The 26,169-nt window shown below is 38.0% G+C and overlaps 2 protein-coding genes and 1 pseudogene across 3 annotated transcripts; 1 reads left to right on the forward strand and 2 right to left on the reverse strand.

Annotated features, from left to right (window-relative positions):
* Window positions 1-1,192: 1,192 nt before the first annotated feature.
* Window positions 1,193-4,451, forward strand: LOC112173146 (protein kinase and PP2C-like domain-containing protein). The gene is made up of 2 exons (XM_024310716.2): window positions 1,193-1,297; window positions 2,091-4,451. Exon 2 carries the CDS (start codon window positions 2,259-2,261, stop codon window positions 4,233-4,235), a length of 1,977 nt encoding a protein of 658 aa, XP_024166484.1. The 5' UTR covers window positions 1,193-1,297; window positions 2,091-2,258; the 3' UTR covers window positions 4,236-4,451.
* A 1,481-nt stretch (window positions 4,452-5,932) lies between these two features.
* Window positions 5,933-11,417, reverse strand: LOC112172907 (phosphatidylinositol/phosphatidylcholine transfer protein SFH9). 2 transcript variants are annotated; one of them, XR_002925397.2, is made up of 16 exons: window positions 11,061-11,416; window positions 10,787-10,836; window positions 10,391-10,694; window positions 9,595-9,694; window positions 9,185-9,451; window positions 8,998-9,075; window positions 8,805-8,906; window positions 8,673-8,722; window positions 8,461-8,560; window positions 8,232-8,321; window positions 8,008-8,103; window positions 7,682-7,772; window positions 6,868-7,256; window positions 6,697-6,771; window positions 6,352-6,527; window positions 5,933-6,190 (listed from the first exon to the last, which is right to left on the reverse strand). XR_002925397.2 is itself a non-coding variant. In XM_024310411.2 (15 exons), the coding sequence occupies exons 2-15, from the start codon at window positions 10,791-10,793 to the stop codon at window positions 6,474-6,476; spliced, it is 1,803 nt and encodes a 600-aa protein (XP_024166179.1). In that variant the 5' UTR covers window positions 10,794-10,836; window positions 11,061-11,417; the 3' UTR covers window positions 5,933-6,473. The 2 variants fall into 2 exon arrangements, 1 of the variants encoding a protein (XP_024166179.1); XM_024310411.2 differs by having other exon boundaries at window positions 5,933-6,527; window positions 11,061-11,417.
* A 6,291-nt stretch (window positions 11,418-17,708) lies between these two features.
* LOC112171469 lies at window positions 17,709-26,165 on the reverse strand (annotated as a pseudogene).
* Between the last annotated feature and the right edge of the window lie 4 nt (window positions 26,166-26,169).

A 26,169-nucleotide genomic window follows, 5' to 3' on the forward strand; every position in this document is an offset into this window, starting at 1 on the left:
TGTTGGTAAAAGGAGAATATGTAATGACCTATTTTACTTTGAGTTTAATGATAAATTGATATAATTTTATTACAAAAGAAAATACAATTCTATTCTGGCCTCTCTTTCTCTCTTCCTCTAAACTCAATCTTTTACGTTATATTTTACTACAATAATGTAAATATACAAGGAAGCACATACATAATGAATAAGCTTGACTTGACTATTAAACAGTAGTTGTAGCTGCAGAATGCAAAAAGTGACATTAGGTCATACAACAAAAAGGGGTAGGAAACTGGTCATGCACAAGCACAATGAAGCTAGCTGCTAGGAAACTGCTCAGTTTCTGCATGTATCACGCAGTTTCTCATTTCAACTTCATCACTGCATGTATCACGCAGTTTCTCATTTCAACCTCACTACTGCTTCCAAAATAGTACAGGACAATATTCTTCCTTGGATTCACACGTAGAACCAATTTCTTTCGAGGATAAGATTATAGTTGGGATAATTTGAAATCTCCGAAAGATTTCGGTTTTTGCATAGGCCTCTCCTTAACTTGTATTAAAGTTCCCCCCCCCCCCCCCAAACACCGTCTCACACTTAAAACTTTGTGCTGAGAACATGTATAAATTCCTTAAAAGAAAAAGAACAAAAAGGAGAAATTCTCAATGAAATTTGAATCCTCTACGTGTAGATGTGATTACAAAGAGGGACGGGAACTCTCAAATGATCGGTCTATTTTTTCGAGTTTTTAGATTTTTTTTAACAATGTCATTGGGCAACGCAGTTACACAGAAGAGCTAATCTCCCATAATCTCTTTCTTTCTTATTTCTTATTTTCGTATTTTGAAAAAAGAAAATCACTTGCTCTTTCGTTTTTTTTTTTAAATGGCATAATCTCTTTCTTTCTTATTTTCGTATTTTGAAAAAAAAAAATCACTTGCTCTTTTTTTTTTTTTTAAATGGTGGCCGCGTGAGCTACCACTCAGGAGTCAGGAACAACTGCGGTATGACCTCTCCTCAAGAGATATTTTTCACAAGCTGGAGTTCGAACCAAGGACCTCCTATTACCAGGAGAAGTCCTGCAACATCCGCCCTAGTCTAGCATGCTTCCATTGGATCAATTACCAACGTTTTAAATAGGTCGTACACACTAAATCCAAAGATCAATAAAATGCCACATCAGCACTTGGATTCCATATAAGGACGCATTTAGTTCATGCTTTCAGTAGTATCCAGAAAAGAAAAGCAAGTAGAGAAGAAGGAGAAGAACTGAGAAAATCAGCTCGTTTCAAATTCTGAGCGGGATTTCAAGGTGAGTTCAATCCTGGAAACCCATTTCAATTCTCATTCATTCTGTGTTTAGCTTACTGAAGTTTCTATATTGTCTACCATTGGCTTAGTTTTTGAAGTTGGGTATTATCTGAGTTTTGATTCGATTTGGTTCCCAACATAGAATTTACACACAGAGCTCTTCAAAAGCTCCATGCTTTTGTAGATTTTTAATTAGGATTGATTGGTTAAACTTAAGGTTCAAAACCAGAGGTCTGCATTGCCAATAAGTGTTCTGATTTTCTGACCCAGTAATCTAAAGTTGTGCCATTCTTTCCATTTTTTGAAGTCTCTGTATTCTGAAAAGTTGTTATATACATGTCAATGGGTATTTAAGACTTTGGACTCACATGAAAAATCAATTTTGTAGAGTATGTTATGATTCTTCAAAGTTGAAACTCAGCTGTAGGAACTGTTGGGACCTGCAACACTGTCGTGATGTTTAATTGTTCAAATGTGTTTAGGGCCATTAGAAATGAAATGGGCATTTTAAAGTTTCAAAGAATGAAATAAGCAATCATGTTCATATGAAAGAAAGAGTTGGGCCATTGCAAAATTGGCGCATCAGAACTTCTGCAGCATATACACTTTGCATCTTTATTTGGAACTTCATATGATCTTTAAACGGCCTTAGGTTTTAGATAACTTTTTCATAGAATATGTCGTATAGCAAACTGTGCAAAAAGTAGGATTGTGCTTTTCAATATTTTGTACTTGTCAATTGGAGCATGAGTACTAACTGTACTATGTCAAATGTGTTTATATCTATTTTGCAGGGATATGAAGCTACACTATCACTTGGAATCCAGTTATGGACCGAAGCTTCCAATAACCTGAGCTCCTTCCTGTACACTAACACTCGTTACTCTTTTCAAGCCTGTGTTTCCTACCTTAAGTTGTCAGTTTCATCTTTGCCACCCAGAGAGAGGCAGTCAGAGTCAGAGATGGGGCTAGAAATTATGGAGCCAAATACTTGCATTAGAGGTTGCTGCCACAGCAATTCCATTCCTCTACATCTTCCATCTTCCTCTTACACTATCCTCAAACCTATTGCTCGAGGGGCAGAGAGTGTTGTATATGAAGCAGTTTTGGATGGAAAGAAAGTTGCTGTAAAGAAACCCATCTTGTCTACTTCTGAAGACATTGATAAGTTCCACAAGGAGTTGCAATTGTTATGTAAATTGCATCATCCCGGATTGGCAAAACTGGTAGCTGCACATGCAAAGCCACCCAACTACATGTATTTCTTTGAATATTTTGAACCTCCCAATTTATCCGAGAAATTACACGTGGAAGAATGGAGTCCGAGTATCAATCAGGTGCTCATGATTGCTGTCCATTTAGCATCGGCTTTGCAATATCTGCATAACCTTGGGATTGTGCATAGGGATGTGAAACCGGCAAATATTCTTCTTGACAAAGATCTTTGTCCACACTTAGCAGACTTTGGTTTGGCGGAATACAAGGAAGATCTTAAAGGAGTTTCTGTTGAAAACTGGAAGTCATTGGGCAAGCCTACTGGTGGTTTTCACAAAAGAAATATGGTTGGCACCCTATTGTATATGGCACCTGAGTTACTAAAGAAGGAAGTACATACAGAAAAATCAGATGTCTACAGTTTTGGTATAGCAATCAATGAGCTTCTTACTGGTGTTGTTCCATATACCGATCTTCGTGCAGAAGCGCAGGCACACACTGTGCTAGAGATGAACTACACCGAGCAGAAACTTACAGCAGCTGTGGTGTCTGATGGTTTGCGACCGGTTCTTGCTGGTCCTGAGTCTGGTGTACCATCAACTTTAATATCACTGATAGAGAGGTGTTGGGATGCAACTTCTCAAAACAGACCTTCGTTTGATGCCATAGTTGCAGAACTTGGTACAATTTTGGAACATAGAAAGAGAATAAAGGAACCTGCTATTGCCGATGGCGAAGCTCATAATTCTGTTGGTGATCAGCACGCAGATGCTGCAAACAATTATCATGTTTATCAAGAAGGTGTTGATTGGTATAGCCGGGCAGAAAAATTCACCAAAAGAGCTCATGAAACTAAATCTGGTACGACCGTCTGGCTCGATGCTTCAAATGATCCTTTGGCATACCGTCCAGTTCTTTCATGGGGATCCTTTGCTACATGTGGGAGAAGGGAGACCATGGAGGATACACATTTCCTGTTGCCCTATATGGATAATGAAGAGGATATCCATTTTTTTGGAATTTTTGATGGTCATAGAGGTGCAGCCGCTGCCGAATTTTCTGCTCGAGCTTTGCCAAGATTCTTGCAAGCTGTAAGTTCTACTAGCAGTCCAACTGATGCTTTAGTGGAAGCATTCATCAAGACAGATGTTGCATTTAGAGATGAACTTGATTTTTGTCGTAAATCCAAGAGAGTCATCCAGAAGGATTGGCATCCTGGTTGCACTGCAGCTGCTGCTCTTATTGTTAAAAACAAGCTTTTTGTAGCCAATGCTGGTGATTGCAGGACGATATTGTGTCGGGCTGGCATCCCTGTTCTCCTAAGCAAGGATCACGTTGCAAGCTGTCTTGAGGAGAGAGAGCGGGTTATTAATGCAGGAGGACAAGTAAAATGGCAAGTCGATGATTGGCGGGTTGGCCTAGCTGCTCTTCAGGTCACTCGTTCCATAGGTGATGATGATCTAAAGCCTGCTGTAACTGCAGAACCTGAGATAAGTGAGACTATTCTATCAGCAGAAGATGAGTATTTGGTTATGGCAAGTGATGGACTGTGGGATGTCATGAGCAATGCAGAGGTTATAAGCATAATCAAGGACACTGTGAAAGAGCCTGGAATGTGCTCTAAGCGATTGGCAACAGAAGCTGCCGAGCGTGGCAGCAAAGACAACATAACAGTCATTGTTGTCTTCCTTCGTCTTGTATCCACCGCTGAGAGAATTTACTAGATTGGTTGCTTGTTTTTTTACTCAGAAGTGCAGGTTGTGCGGACATTGATTCAAATGTAACAAGAAAAATTCCTAGCCAATAAAAAGAAGAAGGTTATGTATCGGTAACACCTCATCTGGAAGTTGTATGATACCGATAATATTTATAGAATGAACATTCAATTCATTGGATAATATACATAAAATTTGCATTCAAATTATTGGATTCTTCTGTCAGATTCTGGGTTGGCAATTGATCTGGATGTGAGCAGTTTAGCTACTGACCCTAGTTGTATTGAAAGAGATGGTCTTGTGCAGGAGTTTTGGAATGATACTGGTTGGGATTTGGTTATGCTTCAGGCTTGTGTACCTGTATTTCGGAGGTCTTACAATGGGGATGCTGATAAAGTTATATGGACTCAAACTTGAAATGGTTTTTCACGGAGAAATTCTGCCAATCAACAGCCCTCTGCTGTTTTCTGATATCCTTTCACCTTTTACGCCCCCCCCCCCCCCCCCCCATGAGCACGGATGGAAAAGAAATTTGTTTCTGACCCTTGTTGTCGTTATGTGGGGGTCCAGCAGGAGACTTCAGTTCACTTGGTGTGATTGTTCAAAGAATGGCAGATACTTTTTATTTAGCTCGGGAAGGTTGCTGCTGATATTAAGCAAGGATCCTGCAAAGTTCAATGTCTGCAATGGAGTATTCTCTTCATTTTCTGTTGCTGTTTATTTGGAAATGGAGGTGTAAAAGGAATTTTGCGGGTGCTTTTAATGTCCCTTGTTCCACGAAATCATTGTTGGGTATGCTATGGAATGGATTACTGCTGCTCTGCAAAAGGGTCAAAGGATTGAAATGTTTTCTTAGTGTAAACCTAGCACTGGATCCTCTAATGGTCTAGTTGGTGCTGGCGTGTCATCAGAGATGATTCTGGAGGTCGGATTAATGCAGAACATTGGCACAGGGGAGGTGCTACAAATTGAGGCTTGTGGTTAAGCTTGCTTATGATTTCCCATTTTAAAGCTTCAGGTGGAAACTGATTCTGCGGTCTTGCTTAACCTGGTTCAGAGTGAGGATGTGGACTTTCATCTTCTTGCTTATGATCTTCGATATATGGCAAAGGGTGTCGGCTACTTTTCCCGCCCCTAAATCCAGTCATCGATGCTATTCGTGATCCTGAATTATGTCGAGTCTGCAAGGATAATGTGTTTTGCATTAGCTGCTTTTGGGTTTCATAAATATGAGATCTCTCTCGACTCAAATAAAGTCGAACAGAAAACAAGAATGCAACGAACGAATCTCTTCTCTTTCCACGTCAATCTCTGAGTTCAAATATCTGTCCAGGATACTTGCTTCAATTTTTGTTATGCAGAAATGGTCGAGTTCCGAGTCTTCAACAATTTCCTTATAATTTGTTTTTCCTTTAGTTTAGAGAGAAATGTGCACTTTTTTGGTCCAAACATCTTTTCTATATCTATTTCAATTTTAGAGAAAACGAAGGAAAAGAAAGAAAAAAAACATTTATATATTCACAGCAAACTCTAAAATTATAAAGAATTTTTTTTTGGAAGTTATTACCCTCTTCTGTTCTCTAAATCTGTTCCAAATTATTAGTTGACCATAAATGCAAGGATAAATATAGACCGAGAGATAGCACATTGTATATAATCAATATTTTAAAAATTTAACATTGACTTCACTCACAGACAATACAGTATGTAAAAACTTTGTAAACTTCTATTGATATATAAAGCAAAATTGCAATTGGACATGTATTATACTGTATCAGTCACAGAGCCAAGGGGGCAAAAGAAAGAAAATTGGTCATACTATCTATGTACACAAACAAAAAAGAAGGTTTATACACACGTTTTTCTCCATTCTAAATGAGTTGGATGGCCTGATCACCAGCATTATTCTGTTTATGCTATACTCAGTTGATCACTACTTTCAACCGGCAACTACAAAAGACAACCTGAGGAGAAATAAGAACATCACGGTTAGATGATCTTCTGCAAATTTGTCTCTAACTGAGAAGACAACTGTACACTAACCGGCTTTGTGCGCACACGCGCACAAAGAGGGTAAGATGGTGGATAATTCTGTATCCAAGACAATATAGAAGAGAGAAGTCACCTTAAATGACAACTCCATTAAGAATGGATCAATGAACTCAGATGTCGTAATGATTTCAATTGTTGAGTCGATATCATGGTCAGCAATACCAGTAGGGTTTTGTCACAAGAAACTGGTGCTGATCATAACGGGATGTTATTATATCTGCCACTTCTTGGCCAACAAGAGTTTGCTCCCTGCAATGGAGAAAGCCTGATGTTAACAAGTGTATCCAAGTTGTATGCGACATAAACTAGTCATGAGAGTGCATACCCCATTCCCATACACATTAAAAGAGATTCAAAATTTATCCATATTTATTATAGTAAATAAATGAATGAATTTCCACATGTTATAAGGACTTACGTTCGAGTTGTTCTCCTTTAAGCTTTCTAGTGACTCAGCAAGCTCCACTTGTTTGGATGCAGTTGCAAGCAGTGCCTGCAAGAAGAACTCTTGTATTACTAATAGAGAGGAAACAAGAAACCTGATAGAAAAGAACTAAAGTATCCACGGCTAAGAAGAGGGCTGTCTTACTTTCTTCGTCTTCTGTAGGTCATACTCTATAGATTTAATACGGCTCAAAGATTCACAAAGCATGTCTTCTTTCTCTTGAGGAATTTTTGTAGGTTTGTTAGTCAACTCGGTTACCAAACCTTCTAATTGCTTCAGTCTCTGCACTAGTGGGTCGATTTCTGTTTCTTGGGCAATCTGCTGTTCTTGGGAACTCGAATGTGCAATTGGCGGTGGTTTGCGTTGTTTTTTTAAGTTGTTCTCTGCATTACAAGCAGTAAATATTTTCCCCAGCCTCGGGAATACAAGATATATGCATGCTAATATATTGAGTATGAAGTGAATGATTTGGCTCGCTGCATGTGGAATGGATGTCTTCAGTGGCCTTCTTGGAGTGAACATGGTTGAATCACCTGTTAAGAAGTTCAAAAGATGTAAAACACTCCAAGGACGAATGGTTTATAATACATGAGCAATATATGGAAAAATCAGCATTGAAATATAAAAACAGGGTAGAATGAAAAACCACTATAATGTCTTCGTCGAGGGAAGCTCTTCTTTTTCGTATTTAAAGGAAAATTCAACTGGCAGTCAGTACCTAAAATTTGAATTGGCTTGGGAATTCAATGCCAGAGAAGTGCTTGTGTCTCTACAAATGTACCCCTGATAATATATTACTACTTTTTTTGTAAATGTTATTGTTGTTGTTTATCACCAAATATTATGATCCTTATTACCACAAAAAAGATGTTGTAGACCTGTTCAGGTCCCAGGCATGAAAGAATCTAGTAAATGCTATGTCCTGAATAAATGCAAACAGCCATGATAGATGACGTACTTGTTGAATTTGAATTAGCACCATCCACTCTTCCAGCAGCACTAACAGGTTCAACGAGGCTGCAAATAGATGCAGAGTCACTTGACCTCTCCTGAGACAAATTAGACGAAATATAAGAGCATGAATTACACAAATAAATTGATACGTTATCATGTTGGTCTACAGTAAAGGGACAAAGATTACATAGACAGACATAAAACACTTGAGTATATCCTTGGCTTAATCATCAATAAAGTCATTATGGTCATCTAGATGTTATTAATAAATTAGCTGTTAAAGATGCAGTCAGGTATAAGATATCCTCGAAAAGAGACTTGAGAAATTACATTGTGAAAATGAGAAATTGGTAGTTCCATGATGCCAGAGGCACTTGACCTCATATCTGATCCAGACTCTGTAGATATTATTTCACTGTCTGTGACCTGCGTAGAGAACCAAAGAATATGTGATACATAAGCAGAAGATGATAAAGGACAGCATCCATGATAGACTTCCCTTAGAGGCAAGTCAGTAGTAGTAGTAGTAGTAGTAGTAGTAGAATTCAAGTCACCTTAGAGGCACGCAGCTTGACTCCTAAATCATCGCCATCAGAAGAACCATTGATTTTCCTCAAGTACATTGCTTCTCCCATATGTACGAGCTGCAAAATAGAAGTGATATGAGTAATGACGCAATTTTCAGGCAATAAAAGCCCGTAATACATCTACCAATTAGTTCAAAGTATTGATATCTCAAGTATCAATATTTGAGACAGCAACATTACTCCACTAGAATCATACTTTCATAATTTCTGGATCATTCCAGGGTCCCTTGCCAGACCTAAGGCACCCGCCTTCATTTGGACACGAGCAATCTCCCCCAAGGAAGTCAGGAAGTTGACTGTTTAAATAGAAAGTTGCTAAAATCAGTTCAGTAACTGGAACAAAAAAATCCAACCATCTTTCTATCTATTGCAATATAACGACATTAACAGTTGGTAAGATGTCCCAACCTTGAGTCTACAACTTCCAACAACTTGTTTCGATATCTGTTGCCCAACACCTGCAGAGCAAATGCAAAAGTACTTATGAGTGATTCATAAAACCTTCAAATGTGAAAGAAAAAACAACAATTACTTTCATACATGTATCTTGCTGGTAGTTCTTGGATCAAGAAAGCCTTTTGCTGTGTTCCAAAGCAGCTTGAATCCATTACCAGCATTTACCACAAACATCTGATGCAATGTCTGCGAAGAATGAGCTAGTATCAGGAATGAATTGATAGATTCTCATATAAAGTTATCGCTTATCAATTGGTTCATATAATTTTGAATCCACCTCAGGATAATTATCTCCATCAATTTTCTGCATGCGCATAACAAGGTCATGTGCAACCTTGCCAAAACTCACCCAATTCTGCAAATTTATTAAAAAAAATAAATACAATGAGAATAATTATTGCGCAAAAGTACAAAAAGATATGATGCACAGAACAGAGTAACTACATTTGTAAGTTAAGAATTACCAGCCCCTGGACATCTAGTATAGTTGTCGTAGAATCTATATGCCTTTTGGCTGCAATAGAACATGCTGGGAACTTCTCAGCAAAAGCCTTCTCAAAACCTTGGACATGATATTTTAGAAATCGATCCACTGTGGTGACATTCATTAGCTTGCTAGGTTCAACTTTGCCAAGTCTTTCAATATATACAGGCCGTCCCTCCCGGTCTACACCATGATAACCATGAGGATAAAAACGTTGAACCTCTTCACACTCACTGTATGTAAAATCCTGAGAATTTGTCAATAAATTGACACTGCCATTAGAATGATGGAAATCAAATTAAGTTTCTACTAAAATAGGCATTAAAAAGTTTAAATCTCACTGAACCAAAATGCATCAGTTGTTCATCACAATATAATTAAAACAGTTACCTTCACAATATATTCTACTCCAAACTCTTTTCTCCAGTTGAGCATTTCTGCCCACATGTGAAGGGTTTTATCCATGTCAAACTTCCTTGCCTTTAAGAATCTGCATAAACAAGGCTTAATTACAATTCAATGCAAAAACTAAACACGTACGGTGTATGATGCCTCTGGAAAAGACAACTACATTAATAAGAGAAGCAAACACCTTCTTCAACAACAAGAATAGATAGAGAGTTAGAAGAACTATAACTATAAACATTCTTTCCTGGTCCTGTTCATTCGTGGCTTCAAGAATTTGGATTCAATTAATTTCTTTCTTCTTAATAGACCTTCCAGATATCATAACCCGAACGGTTTTCTACTTTGTTGCATCAACTGAAACTGAAGTTAACATCCTCAGAAAAGGTTGAGTGGTTGAGGATTCACCTAATCAACCTAGATTAGTGAAACTTTGAAAGCAAGTTAAATTGGTATACGAGACTTTCCAACAGAAGACTGCACCACTGCCTACATGGAATGACATATATTCTCATAGACTTGTGCCAAAAGCCACTAAAGTTGCTATCTTGAAGGCTTTGACTTTGGCATCCGTCTACACCAAGGTCTAATGTAGGTCGTGACAGATATATCAGCACTCAAATTGAAGGTTATTCCAACGATATATTGGAATATCAGCGGATATGTCAAACCTTGCATCTAACTAACCAACTTCATTCAAAAAGAGCCAAGTCATTAACAGATAATATGGACTAATTATAGTGTAACAGATCTCATGATAGACATAGGATGATCCACTTACCTCAGCATTGTATGATAATCATCATAGTTTACAGGTAGCATATTCCTAGCAACCAATGCCTCGCGAAATGCGATGACAGCTTCTTCCTCCTCAGCATCCCTTACATCATCAACTGATATCAATGCATATCGACAATTGGCGACACGTTTGCTGCTGCGCCTTCTAAGAGTATTTGTTAACCTCGTAGAAGCATTGGCAGTCCTTTTCTTAAGAGATCTGCTACGAGTCCTCCGCCTCTCGTCCTCGGAGGTTTCAATGTCAAAAGTCCTAGACTTGTCATCCTCTTGAAATGAAACTACTTCACCTACAATACCATACCGTATCACATAAAATGAAAACCGAAAGCTAAGATCTGATTCGAAAAAGTATATCTACATAGGCATTGAATTATCATACCTGGCATTGTTGCTAACCAAATCACTTCAAAGTTTGAGCTCAGATTTCATCTGGATCAAATAACAACAATCAATCAAACAAAAATTCACAACTAAAACTGTGGTGATTGAATGCTCATCTCTTACAAATCACTCATCCTCCAAGAAAATGACAAAAAGACCATCAAGATTTCACACGCAGAGACGGCAGAGTCAATACAACCGACAAAAACAGATCGAAAATCCAAAAAAAAAAGCAGAAAATTCAAAGCCACAGAAAATTCAAAGTCCAATACCACAAGCCGTGATCAGCAATCGGCAGCGAATCAAACGGCAAATTGCGGTTGCAGCAAAGCACATTCGCCTGAATCGAGCCGCAGCCGCGGTCCTCCGGTTCAGAATTCCGACTTGGAATTGGAAAATTTTCCCTTCCCTTTCTCTATCTCTCTCCAAATTAGCCGAGCACGCGAGAGAGAGAAAGAGAAAGCGAAATGGTGTTGCTTTCGGTTTCAAAACGGCATTTGTGATTTGCTGTGATGCTTTCTCTCTCTAGAAACCTGAAGAAGAAGCCGAGAGAGAGAGAGAGAGAGGAGGGGGGTAAAGAACGTAGCAGCGGAGAGGAAGAAGGGAAACAAGGCAAGTCGTTGTCCGAAGCATTTAAGTAAAAAAGACGACGTAGCGTGCGACGGCCGCTTCCGCTCCGCTCCGTCACCTTCTTCTTCTTTTGGAATTCTTGAATATATATTTATTGGCGCCGTTTGTTAACGGGAGACGGTGGGGGTTGAGATCCGGTGCGGTGGAGTTTACGCTACGAATGGAGCATTTAGTTTTTTGGGGATGGCGGTAAATTTTGGAGATGCACACGTCAGCAGGTGACACGTGGAGGGGGCGTCGGTGAGGGAATTGGATGCTGATTCTAGAGACTAGAGAGAATGAGATGCTACTGCTAGCTTTAGTGAAAGGTGTAAGGGCGGCCTCGTGTGCCTGGCTATTAACGTCGTCGGGTACAAGTCACTATTAAGGCACATTCTTTTCTTCTCTACTATAGGAATTAGGTGAATTTCCTCATATGTGAGTTTTCATTGGAATCATGAATAACTTTTTGGTAGGAATTTTTAGGGTAAATTTGTTTCGTTGTTAGTGCGGAAAGTCAACATTTATACATAAGTGCGTTTATAGATTCGGAAAGTTATAAGATCAGATTAGCAGAATATGTTCACTTATGTTTAATACGTAGGTTTATAAATAGAGTATGTTCACTTATGTTTAATACGTAAGTTTATAAATAGAGTATACTTGGGAAGTCCGAGAGTTAAAAGAGTGGAATGCATTCACTAGTACTTAGAGTTCAATGCACTTGCATACATACACATTGTTGTTGTGCCAAAAAAAGGAATTCAAATAAGTATAATTCTTCATTTTAGGTTCTTAGCGAAATTCAAATAAGTAGTGACTATAGAACAAAGCAAAATATGTGATTCTCCTCCTATGTTTTTAAAAAAGTAAGTAAAGCCGTGAAAAAGAATATAGTGGTATTTGTCAACTTTCATACTCACTAATATATTTACTTCAAAATTTCTCGTCATGCAAGTAATATGTTATGGGGAAAGTGACATTATGCTGTCCAAAATTAGATTCTCTTAGGAAGATATTGATCGTCATGATGATGCTAGAACGGTAACGATCATGCATTAGAACCTCTTTCAATCTCATCCACTTGTTAGTGCTTACCAATAATTGTCATTTGGTTGGTATTACTCACCCTATCATTAGGGGTTTGTTTGAGGTTCAAGTTACATGAACACGAGGTGGTCTATAAACAAAGAGGAACTTAAAACTTACCCCTCAAGGCCTCAATTGTATACTCAAAAATTGCGACCTTGATAAAAAATTAAAAAGAAAAAATTTCTTCTTGTTTTCCAGATAAGAAAATCTAGAAACTCTCTTTGCACCTAAACATCATCGACCAGCTCCTTATTATATATCTTAATCTCAAACAGCACTAAACCAGTATAACATTATTTCCATCCACATGGAAAGACAAGAGGACATAGCCACAGAAGTCTGTTTCATATATGGCTAAGTTAAAACTAGCCACACTTTGCACTTTTACAGTGCATCACGCGTACTGTATTCTCCCTTATTATTATGTCGACATCTAAACCCAAGTCTGCCATATGATTAGCCGATTGGGCACTAGTTTAATTCGTAAGCATGTTCCTAATAGGGAATCATTGCCCCCAAAGAAACTGGTTCCGTTTTTTGTTCCATTCTCAGAGTCAAAGGTCGCAGAGGGTCTTGATCTTCATTGTTTTATGAATATTAATCTCCCTTTATCACGGGTCAACAAGAAGAAAAAGAATCTAACACGATTAGTTTGAAAGGTTCTTTGGTTTTATTAGACCAAGTATAGGCTTAGGGTTTGTTTATTGGGGGTGATCTTGTTTTACTGGTTTCTGCAGTCTTTGCTAGTGTTTGTTCTATTTTGATGGCGTTGAAATGAAGTTAGGTCAAGTCATTTTCAACAAGGTAAAATGGAAGAAGATGGTACAGGTAGTCTGTACGTACGTACCTTAGGCCTTGACCCATAAGAGTAATGGTGCCTATTGTTTGGGGGGCACTTACTTTGCCAAGGGCAAGACAAGGTGGGACAGATCATTACCTGAGACCATTGTCTGTGATTGTGAAACCCTTTTCACTAAATTCAAAAGCCTAATGCAAAAGTTAGCCACTGCAGGCCACCAACAGCAAAATTCGAACTATACATTCCTGTGAGGTGAGCGTTTAGATCTCAATTATGACTCATTTCAACCATCAATGAAAAATAAATAGACTTTGTACTCCAGGCCTCAGATTGTTCATGTGCTTCCCGGGACATACTTTGGCAGCCAGGGCCGTCCCAATGGTAAGTGAGGCCTAAGGCGAAAATCATAACCTGTTTTTTATTTTTCTGTATTTTTAGCATATTCTTGCTCCTTTTCAAACAAAGTATTTGGCACAAGAATTTTGGGTCTCTACTATGAATATAAGAATAACATAACCTATAAATGGAGCCTAATTTCAATTAGTTAACTAGTTAAGTTCAAACAAATCGAGTATATATGCATTAGCTAAAGATAGACAAGTACAAAATATACAAGAAAGTTTGTTGTAGAAAGAGAGAAAAAAATTGACGAAAATGTATGAGGCCTAGTTCTACAAGATCTAGATAAGTTCAAATGACTTGGTAATATGTTGGGTAATTTAGAAGTTATATTCAATTTTTGTTGGGTTTTAAATAGTATAAAGTACAAAAACTTGTTTCAAAGTGAGGTCTTCACCCAAGTGAGGCCTAACTGCCTAATGTAGTTGCCTTGTTTGCCTTGGGCTAGGACCGGCCCTGTCGGCAGCACCCTTTTGTTCAATTCCACCTGTAAACATAAGGGAAAATACTTTCAGTGGTGTCTTAGTTGTTTTCTTGATATTGTACATGCTGATCAAATAAGTGAGAGCATTTTTCTTGGAGCACATGATACTGTCCAGTGAAAACATGAGGTCACTACAGGACAAAGCTTAGTTCAGATCTGATGCCAGTATACCAAGCAAACAGTCATGGGGTTGATGCCTCATCTAGTATAGTTGCTTACCTAGCTTGCATTTAAATTGACAAGCCTTGTAGATGAGAGCCTTACCAAGGGGTGGGGTGCAATGTAAAACTCACCAGACTCTTATCCTAAGCAAAAGGGATTGAGTGATGAGGATATAATATACAACAATATCGCAACACAAAAATAATCAAATGGAAAAGTATCATCACTTGGTCTCTTTCAGTGACTGAAGATTCTAAAGGTATGTCTATATATAGGTAAGGCAATATATTCAATGAGTTTCAGGTTTTTGAGTTTTTCAATGAATACAACAACAATTAGGGTCCTTAATATTCGCAGTCAACGCCAAAAAATCTATTCTAGACATATGTTATAGCATGCTGCATGCAACATAAGTTGGCACTGAGAGAGGAACAGATCAGTAAACATACAAATTTTCCGAACTTCAGATTAGAATATACTTCAGCAAGATCTTGAGTAGGGCATGTACAATATCAAAAATATAATTAAGATGTACATCAGCAGATCGAATACCTGCAAACCATAGATACGGGCTTTCCTTAAGCAATCACTAAACGAATTATTAGACAAAAACCCAAAAAATGAAGCTCCTTTTAAGGGAAACCCAATCATATGTTTTCTTTTAATCTACACCCATTCACATAATTAAACCTACCATATAGGTTTTAAGTCTATAATTAAGTTTTTTTCTCTTTTTTTAGTTTGACTATTTTACCCTTCTCGTCGAAGAAGGAAAAAATTCCTTAAATATAAGTGTTTTTTTTTTAAATTTAAATATGACATCAGTTATAAACACAAATTAGAATTTAATACCATCAATTTATTTTTCCTGATTTAAAAACGATTACTTGCCTTAATTATTGCATATCTCTTCCTTTTTTATTTGACCTATATATTTGACATTTTTTAGTAGATATGTTTGTGTAGATAATCCTATTATTAAATATGACAACGTGATCAATTGCCTTAATTATTGTATGTAACTGATGCCATATTTTAGGAGATATGTTTGTGTAGATATTCCTTATTTAAAAAGATTAATTGTCTTAATTATTGTATATCTCTTCCTTTCAGATTTGATCTTTATATTTGCTATTTTTAAGTAGATGTGGTTGTGTAGATATTGCTATTAGATTTCGTAGATTTCTCAATCTGATTAAACATCCTTTTGTGGAGGTATTCCTATCATGTAGTGATTAAACATCCTCTCATCAAGGTATGTCATTTTGCTTTTTTTTCTTTCCCTTTTTTTGAATGAAATTTGATTCCCCATTCCAATAGGCGTAGGTATAGAATCAATATTCCATGTTCATTAATTTTCCATAATAGGGTCCATGTTATTGTAGATGATGGAGGGTGCAATCAGATCAAGCTTCACTTCAGTAATTTCAGCCCTTAACTCGTCGGTCATAACACGTCCAAACTTGAGAAGGTCGCACCTAAATTCCAGGTGGGTGTACTCTTTAGCCATCAAAATTAACTTGTAGTATCTATTGAGAAACAAGAAGATGAAACAAAAACCTGCAATCAAGAACTTGTATAGTCTATCATACCTACTCAATATCAAAAACCTAGAATCATCACAAAACAAATACCTCTTCGTCAGGAGCACACACACCTTTTGAATAGATAGCAATCACAATACTCATCAACCGTTCCCATCGGATATGTTGTCGAACACAGGCAACCCACCAATCTCTGATTGTGCAATCCATTTATATCACAAGCTTGTAGAGATATTGACACCAGATTTGAATGTGCAGATTACACTTTTCAATGTGAAGTTACGTAACCTCCAACCCAGAGGAGAATTATCAATTGCTGAAATCAAGGGTTAAGTAATTCTGGGCGACGTCTATGGGCAGCCGTTTCATGATCGACTTCCATAAGCAACATTACTGGATTTTATTATCAATCCTATTTAATAGGTGAATGGGAATTTGAAAGTGGCAGATTCAGTAATTCTTAACAACATTGGGTTTTATTATTTAGTCTATTTAATAGGTTTTTTATTTTGCATAAATCTAATTAATTGGTTTGGGTGTATATTAAAACACTCTTATGGATGGGTTTATTCTAAAAGAGGTGTGTCAATTTGGGTGTAGAATCAAATTCCCCATTAATCTATTCTTCTTCATCAGCCTTAATTATCATCCTATAAACGTACGGGTCAAGAAACAGTTCAAACAACAGACATGTATATGTATTATTTACAATTTGAGAGACTCTAAAACAATCTAATATTTACCTCATAGTTAGACTCTTGACCTCTGTTGCAGTAGTGGATATGAGCTAGATCACCAATTGGGTGCACAACAGTATATAGGAAAACAGCTGATGAGGACTGGATGGACTCCAACTTGATCATTTTTTATCCTTACTCATTGTAGGGTACTTCACTTTTTCTTTTTTCTTTTTTTTTTTTTTTTTTTTTTTGTGGGTGTGTGGGGGAATCTATATCTTTTACATTGTCATGGATCTTGGATTGGATTTCGCAATAGTGAATGGTCATTTAATTTGCAACTAGGACTACTAAGAACTGTCGATGTATAACAACTTGAAGAGCTTATCAGCCCTTATTGGGAATCTATACCTTGTTAACTTGTAACAAGCTGTGGCTGTCCAGGTTCATAGGATATCGAGCTAGGAAATAAGCCTATAATTTCAGAACTCATTTCCCTGAAACATGTCATTGTTCACCCTGGCATCATTGTCAAAGCCCCAGCATGATCATTGGCAGTTCTTTGACTCATGAGAAGAAGATTGGCAGTGGTTTTGTCACCTTAAAGTTTCCCAGGGGCAAAGACAGATGTTGAGATGTATATGCTATTCAATCTTTATTTTAAGTCCAATTAATAATCTTTTATATAGTTCAAGGTATTGAAATGCATGTCTCAAAGGCTGTCAGTTTAACTATGTCGCCTTGAGTTCTCAAATTCTCAGGGTCAGCCATTGCTTTATCCTAAGATCTTGCCATTTGCTACAGAAAATATCTTGGAAATTAAAATTCCTGGTTCAAGCAGACTTAAAAGATCCTACTTGGCTACTTGAAAGTATCATTGGAAATAGCAGCATAGTCAAGCGTGTTTTCACAAGTCATCAAGTATATATCTATATATCTTCCGATATATAAACACCTACACAAGTAACCGACTAATTCATGAATTTAGGTGTGGCATCTCGGCCATTGAAGCTTGGTCAACTTTAGCTATACCTTCCAGTTCTGCAATTTGCAACCTGGAATGGCTCGGCCGTTGGATTAAAAAAAAAAACAAAAAACACGTGTGTGTGTGTGTGTAATTTCGAAACTTTATTAATATCTATCACAGAGACCCCAATATTAATACAGAATTTACATTTGTATCTACTGATCTATTTTCTTTTCAACAAACACATCAGAATTTTTGAAACGAGAAGCCAATGGAACATTACAGGAAGGCATGTAAGCTGGGGGTTCGAGTATGCTAGTTTCAGCGGTGTCCCCATTCTTCACTATGAATGCAGCTTCCATACCCAAAGTCAGGTGTCTCTCCATATGACAGTGCCAAAACCAAACACCTAAGAAAAAAACACATGTTCGTATTCATGGCAATGCAATTAAGTACGTTCTTAATATGAACATTGGGAGGAAGACATGCATACCAGGATTATTCGCTATGAATCTGATCGCCAACCATCCATTTTTGGGAATTCCAAATGTAGTGACATGAGGAGGATCAACAAGATTAAACCCTTTTGGGTCGGTCTCATTGTCATAATTTCCGAAACCATATCCTACGACATAAAACTTATATCCATGCATATGCAGTGGATGATTCACAGAGCCTCCTTGTACATCAGTCCCTTGGAACACAATCTCAACTGACTCATTATAACTTAACACCTTCACCTTTGTTCCTTGTACTGTTAACACGGTATCATTCGAGTAAGTTTCGTCTGTAAAGTTATAATAAGTAGGCGGTTGGTCTGGAAAATCAGTTGAGTAAACCCCACTTATGTTCCTTCATCATCAATAATGAATGTCCAGATTAATTTGCGGTACAGTGTTAACTGTTAGTATACATAAAGTTATAAACTAAAAGCATGCATCTACCTATATTATAAGAATCAATCTATTGGAGCGCACATGATAGAATTTTGTCAATTACTAAATTGTAGAACTAAAGTTATTTATAGATTCAGCGATTGTTTAACATGATATATTACTTCTAGGGTCCACTAGTTGTCTAGCAAAGAGAATATAGGGAAAGTGTTTGGGAGAACCTGTAATAAGCTTGCAAGAGATCTGTATTCCTCGGGTTCACCCAGCTAATGTTATTTACGCTTGTAGCGATTGGTATCTCTGTGCAGCTCAAGAAGCCTGAATCTTCACAGTAAAGTGAATTCATGGAAGCTGTTATAAACATTCTGGTAGTAATGTCATTGTCTGGTGGGACATTTATTGGATATTCTGGGGAAGCTAAGCTTTTAATTTGGTAAGTGAAGTTTAATGCTGCTGAAAAGTCTGAGTACATAGGAAGTGTTTTGGGAAAGAGAGGTGATGTTGGATAAGTGTAGTCGCCATTGTATTCCAAGATTGCAGTAACATCATGGCCAAATTGAGAAACTTTGGCATTATCACTAGAGAAATGTCTACCAGCCATGTAATAGCGCCCGAGAACCTGATCAGTTTTGAGCAAAACATCCATAGTTTGTCCAGGGCTTATGACTATGTAGGTTGTGTATATGGGTTTGATATAGGCTCCGTCTAGTCCGACAACTGTGAGGTTGTGTTGAGCAACTGCAAAGAAAAGGGATGAATCTATGTTTGCATTGACTATACGAAGAAGATAGGTCTTGGCATAATCCACTTTTAGACGATATGCTGTCCCTGCAATATGAACATTGAAATTTGAGCTATTAATTATCAAATAATCAAACCAAACAGTAGAGCAATTAATAGTCCATTTATTTAGCAAATATACCCTTGGAGCATGGAAAAAGATCCCCCGGCTGCCCATTTATTGTGTATGCATCAGAACGGGGTAAAGATGTGGCTTCTTTCATAGCCTCATCAACCCGTACTTTCAAATCTCCTAAGTACCAGGATGCTGAATGCAAGGATCAACATGTCATATATAATGAAATTGCAACAAGAATAAGTTAATTTGAGAAAAAAATGATCTCATGTTTCATACATAATATAATGACCTCATCTTCATCGGTTTGAGGAAATGGATATGTGCTTCCAACAGTAGGCAAGATGACAATGGCCCCATGAACGCTAGCTCGTGTCCAGTCACTATGAGCATGCCACCATACGGTTCCTTCTTCCGTAGATAACAAGACCTCGTATGTGAAATTAGTCCCTGGTTGGATTGGACACTGTGTGATATACTCAGGACCATCTGACCATGGATTTCTTAGTTGCATTATTCCATGCCTGGAACATTGATCATTTTTGTGTTAAACAGCATCTTAAAGTGCATGTACTGAATTGAAATTAAAGTATGTACCGGTAAATGATTACCAGTGAATAGTGAGACCATAATATGCTTGATTATAAACATTTACATAGACCATATCCCCTTTATGAACTCGTATCTCCGGTCCTGGGAAAATGTCGTTTACAACAAACATGCTCTTTGTTTCGCATAATCTGGTGAAGTTTTTCTCCCTTAACTATATAATTAAATCAAGAAAAGAAAAGAACTAGTTAATACAAGAACAATGCATGGAATTAGAGAGTTTAAGTGGAATGGAACTAAGCACTTACTACAAAATCGTAGACATGTACTTCGCCTTGAACCAGAGAGATCATCAAGAACTGCAGGACAAGAAAGATATCAACTAGAATAGCCGTCCTTTTCTTTTGGGATTTCATTATCACGTTTATATACTCCTTTCAGCAAGTACTATGAATGTTTTGGACTTCCCCTCAGAAGTAGTCTTCACGTTGCGGCGAAGCACATTCGCCGGATTCGAGCAGCCGCCGTCCGGTTCAGAATTCCTACGGGAATTGAAATTTTTTGCTTCCCTTTCTCTATCTCTCTCCGAAATAGCTGAGCAAGAGAGAGAGAGAAAGAGAGAGAGACAAGGCAAGTCGTTGTCCCAAGCGTTTAGCCGTCACTTTCTTCTTTGGAATTCTTGTGTATTTATTGGCGTCGTCTGGCAGATGGTGAGGAATTGGATGCTGATTCGAGAAAATAAGATGCTACGGCCTTCGTTTTGATTCGGATCCAACAAGAAGAAAAAGAATCCAACATGAATAGTTTGAAAGGTTCTTTTTTGTTTCGTTAGATCAATTAGTAGGCTTAGGATTTGTATATTGGTGGTGATCTTATTTTACTGGTTTTCACTTCTTTGCTAAGTTTCTAGGATACTGTTCAATCAGTCTGAGTCTAAGGGGAAATGTCTATTTACTCAAATTTGAGCTATATCAACCCCATTTATCCAAACATCTTATAAGAATGCCCACTTACCAAACAGATTACATATTTTTTGTTCTAATACCCAATTAAGTTATTTTTTTAATTAATTTTTGGGACAATTTTGTCATCTCTCCCTTTGTTACTTAGAGAGAGACTTCACCGGACTCCGGTGCCTGCAGCAGTAATCCGGTGACAGGCCGCAGGACTCTGATCACCGGTCACCGGAATCCTATCACCGGCGGCTGAAATCTGGCCACCGGTATCCGGTTTTATTGCCCCCCAATAAACTTTTTATTACCCTCCAATAATATCCAACAAACTTTTTATTGCCCCCTAATAAAAATTTATTAGGGGGTAATAAAAGTCTCCGACGAACTCTTTGCAAACTTCCGGCAACCTCCGGTCCGGTGACCAGAGTCCGGCATCCTATTTTATTGCCCCTCAATCAACTTTATGAAAATTTATTGGGGGGTGATAAAAGTCTTCGGCAACCTCTTTGGAAACCTTCGGCAACCGGTGATCGGATTCCCGCGGCTATTGACTGGATTCCGGAGGCCGGTGATCAGAGTCCCTCAAAGTCTTCAATGACTTTTTAATTATTTAAAGGGCAAACTTATCTTTTTACAATTAAATTAGATAAGTGGGCACACAAATCTTTTAGTGGAAATAAATAGACATTTGTTGGGCCCAAATCGAGTAAATGGTCAAGAGCCAAGTCTAATTCAAGCAACGAACCCTAGATGGCTCTCCGCCTCTCTCTCTCTCTCTCTGGTAAACCCTAGCCACCATGTCTTGGGACTCTATTAATGGTGTACGACGCCGACACGAAGCACACCGTTTATCTCTGCCTCCCACTGACTTCTTACGGTAACCCAACGTGGATTTTGTTGGATGAATTTTCGTTCAGTTTTTCTCTCCACGAAGACTCACTAAAGTGAATTTGAAACATACAACGGGGTTGTCGTGGGTACGTAGCCTCTCGAATTGGCTATCAGATTAGAACCTGGATGGTGTTCGGCCATGCAGGAAGTGACTAAAGGATCTAATCAGATTGGTGATGCACAAAGGACGGCTTCTAGCTGTTGCGAGACTAGATTTGCAGTCGATGATCAGATCGATGCAGACGATCCAATCATGGCACAAGCAAGGATTCCGTGCCCAGAGAAAGGTGGTGGACGTCTTGATCCTACCTGCAGATGTGGCGACGCTAGGCTATGGGCTCCACGATTGGGTGGCGGTGATGCAGTTTTGCCCCCAACCAAGATGTGTTTCCAGTACCCAAAGAAGGAAAGAGAGAGCCTTGGCGCTCACATGTGCATGAGCACAGGCGGCGGTTGGCGTGGCAGATAACAAAGTGCAAGGGGCGGCGGCAGTGTTGGCCGTGACTAGGATAGGGGGTGCCTAAGTGCAAGGTGCCCAGATCATTTTGAAGGCTCAACTCTAATTGTTGGCCCAATCCAACCAGGGTGCTAAAGTCAATTGGGCTTTGGGTGTCCAAAATAGATAAGAGTGCTTTTTTTGACGTAGCTTTTTGTGAACCAAATCAATGAGCTCTGGTTTTCTAGGATTTTGTATTTGGGATCCGGAAGTAGCTGGGTCAATCATCACACTTATGTTTTTATGTCTATAGTGAGTCTATGTATGTACTATGTTTACGTTTCATAGTTTAATAGGCTTGCTAGAAATAAGTGAGAGTTGAATGTTTAATGAGTGTACCTATACCTATATACCACCCTAGTGGTACCACAACTTCTTGTATGTCTATTGCATTATACTAATAGCAGTGGAATGGTATGTATTGGCCATATTGTCTTGAGTTGAATGAGAAATCGTTTTGATTTGATTCAAAAATAAGCCTAATTCTAGCTAAAATATTATTCCCAACAATTTTTCCATAATTCTCTTCTTCTTTTTTCTCCAACACTTTTTTTTCTTTTTCAATTTATGTTTTATTTTTTGACTGTTTTGTGCTCTCCCCCTTTGGAGAGAGAGAGAGAGAGAGAGATTTTGTAAATTCATAATTGAGGTTATTAGAAAGGGGAATTCAATTCATATTGAGAAAATTGGAGGTTTTATGTAAAAGTTAGGAGAGGAGGTCCAAACAACAAATTTGGAGGTATGAATGGAAGCACTGTATTAGAAAATCATTTTACTCTGTTTTTAGATTAAATGGGCTCATGGGAAAAAAAATTTCCTAGAATTAGACTTATGAGTCAAGGACCCTTGTTCTATTTTGATGGCGTTGAAATGAAGAATTAAGTCTTTTTCAACAGGGTAAAATGGAAGAATATGGCACAAGTAGAGTCTCTGTGGAATGAAATGTTCTTTCCCTGTGCACCCTCCCATCAAAATTTTAGTTGAAATAATGTGCTATCCAATCTTTATTTTAGGTCCATTTGATCATTTTTTTATAATCGGTTAATTAGTTACAAAGATAGCTCAATGTATGCAAATGTCTCGATCAGTTTTCTCAGGGTCGGCCATTGCTTTGTCCTAAGATCTTGGCATTTGCTACAGAAAATATCGAGGAAAACTTCTTGTTCAAGGAGACTTACGATCCTAATACAACAAAGTATCATTGGAAATTGTAGTAATCCTTGAAGCATTAAAACCATATATAGTCAAGCGTGTTTCACAAGTTATGAAGTATCTATGAACACCTACCCGAGAACCCAACAAATTCATAAATTTAGGTGAGGCATCTAGGGCATGGCCAGACATATATTGAAGCTTGGTCAACTTTAGCTATACCTTCTAGTTCTGCAATTTGCAACCTGGTGTGGCCCGGCTGTCGGATTATTGATTGATTTCTCAATCTTCTTATCTGAGGCCGTTGCAGGTTCAGATGATATGGCATGGCAGTGTGCATGATAACATGATAAGCCATGTACATATAGTTGGCCTGTGGAAATGTAGTTGGAGGCTCCTTTTATTAGGTGATGAATATATAGTAGCTCGCACAATTTCCAAACTTAATATGTGATAGAGATACCCCCAATGTTAATATATAGCTCGCACAATTTACAATTGTATGTATCTACTGATCTATTAACTTTTCAACAAACTCATCAGAATTTTCGATACGAGAAACCAATGGAACATTACAGGAAGGCGTGTAAGCTGGGGGTTCGAGTATGCTAGTTTCAGCGGTGTCCCCATTCTTCACTATGAATGCAGCTTCCATACCCAAAGTCGTGTGTCTTTCCATATGACAATGCCAAAACCAAACACCTAGAAAAAAATTACACAGGATGCATGGTAAAAATACTCAAGTTATTCATCCTGTAATTAACATTTTGTTAATTAAGTTCCTAATATAAAAATTGGGAGGAAAATGTACATACCAGGATTATTTGCTATGAATCTGATAGCCAGCCATCCATTTTTGGGAACTCCAAATGTAGTGACATGAGGAGGATCAACCAAATCAAACCCTTTCGGGTCAGTCTCATTGTCATAATTTCCGAAACCATATCCAACGACATAGAACTTATATCCGTGCATATGCAGTGGATGATTCACAGAGCCTCCTTGCACATCAGTCCCTTGGAACACAATCTCAACCGACTCATTATAACTTAACACCTTCACCTTTGTCCCTTGTACCGTTAACACGGTATATTTCGAGTAAGTTTTGTCTGTAAAGTTATAATAAGTAGGCGGGTGGTCTGGAAAATCTGTTGAGTAAACCCCACTTATGTTCCTTCATCATCAATAATGAATGTCCAGATTAATTTCCGGTATTATTGTTAACTATTACTATATATAAACTAAAAGCATCTACTTTACTACATATATAGCTATATTATAAGAATCTATTGGATTACACATGCATATCATGAGTTTTTCAATCAGTAAATGCTAGAACTAAAGACCTAAAGTTCTAGAGATTGACCGCTTGTCTAACATGATATATTACTTCTAGGGTTCACTAGTTGCCTAGCAAAGAGAATATATGGAAAGCGTTTGGGAAAACCTGTAGTAAGCTTGCAAGAGATCTGTGCTCCACGGGTTCACCCAGCTAATGTTATTTACGCTTGTAGCAACGGGTATCTCCATGCAGCTCAAGAAGCCTGAATCTTCACAGTAGAGTGAATTCATGGAAGCTGTTATAAACATTCTGGTTGTAATGTCATTGTCTGGTGGGACATTTATTGGATATTCTGGGGAGGCTAGGCTTTTAATTTGGTAAGTGAAGTTTAATGATGCTGCAAAGTCTAAGTACATAGGAAGGGTTTTGGGAAAAGAGGAGATGTTGGATAAATATAGTTGCCATTGTATTCCAAGATTGCAGTAACATTGACATGGTCAAATTCAGAAACTTTGGCATTATCACTAGAGAAATGTCTACCAGCCATGTAATAGCGCCCAAAAACCTGATCTGCTTTGAGTAAAACATCCATAGTTTGTCCAGGGCTTATGAGGATGTAGGTTGTGTATATGGGTTCGATATTGGCTCCGTCTAGTCCAACAACAGTGAGGTTGTGTTGAGCAACTGCGAAGAAAAGGTAAGCATCTATGTTTGCATTGACTATACGAGGAAGATACGTCTTGCCATAATCCACTTTTCGACAATATGTTTTCTCTGAAATATGAAAATTGAAATTTGAGCTATTATCTTCCACTACCGTAATCAGATAATAAAAACAAACAGTAGAGCAATTAGTCCATTTTTGTTAGCAAATTTGCATACCGTCGGAGCATGGACAAAGATCCCCTGGCTGGCCATTTATTATATGCATCAGAATGGGGTAAAGATGTGGCTTCTTCTATAGCCTATCATCAACCCTTGCTTTCAAATCTCCCAAGTACCAGGATGCTGCATGCAAGGATCAACATGTCATATATAATCAAATTGCAACAAGAGTAAGTTATTATCAGTGAAAAAAATGATCTCATTTTTCATACATAATATAATGACCTCATCTTCATCGGGTTGAGGAAATGGATATGTGCTTCCAACAGTAGGCAAGATGACAATGGCGCCACGAACGCTGGCTCGCGTCCAGTCACCATGAGCATGCCACCATACAGTTCCTTCTTCCGTAGATAACAAGACCTCGTATGTGAAATTAGTCCCTGGTTGGATTGGACACTGTGTGATATACTCAGGACCATCTGACCATGGATTTCTTGATTGCATTATTCCATGCCTGCAACAATGATCAATTTTGTGTTAATTATAACAGCATCTTAAAATGTATATACTGTATTGAAAAGTATGTATGGGTAAATGATTACCAGTGAATAGTGAGACCATAATATCCTTGATTATGAACATTTACATAGATCGTATCCCCTTTATGAACTCGTATCCCGGCCCTGGGAAAATGTCGTTTACAACAAACATGCTCTCTGTTTCGCATAACCCGGTGAAGTTTTTCTTC

The sequence above is a fragment of the Rosa chinensis genome, chromosome 6, assembly GCF_002994745.2.
Source record: "Rosa chinensis cultivar Old Blush chromosome 6, RchiOBHm-V2, whole genome shotgun sequence".
Lineage (NCBI taxonomy): Eukaryota > Viridiplantae > Streptophyta > Magnoliopsida > Rosales > Rosaceae > Rosa > Rosa chinensis.

Bases quoted from the DNA above. Each gene is read 5' to 3' on its own strand.
- LOC112173146 (XM_024310716.2), top strand. From the start codon at position 2,259: ATGGGGCTAGAAATTATGGAGCCAAATACTTGCATTAGAGGTTGCTGC.
- LOC112172907 (XM_024310411.2), bottom strand. The intron at 9,695-10,390 runs GTAAGTGGATCA...TTGTTTATGCAG, and splicing joins GATTATCATACAATGCTGAG to ATTCTTAAAGGCAAGGAAGT. The intron at 7,773-8,007 runs GTAATTTCTCAA...AATTTGTCTCAG, and splicing joins CAATTTCTCATTTTCACAAT to GAGAGGTCAAGTGACTCTGC.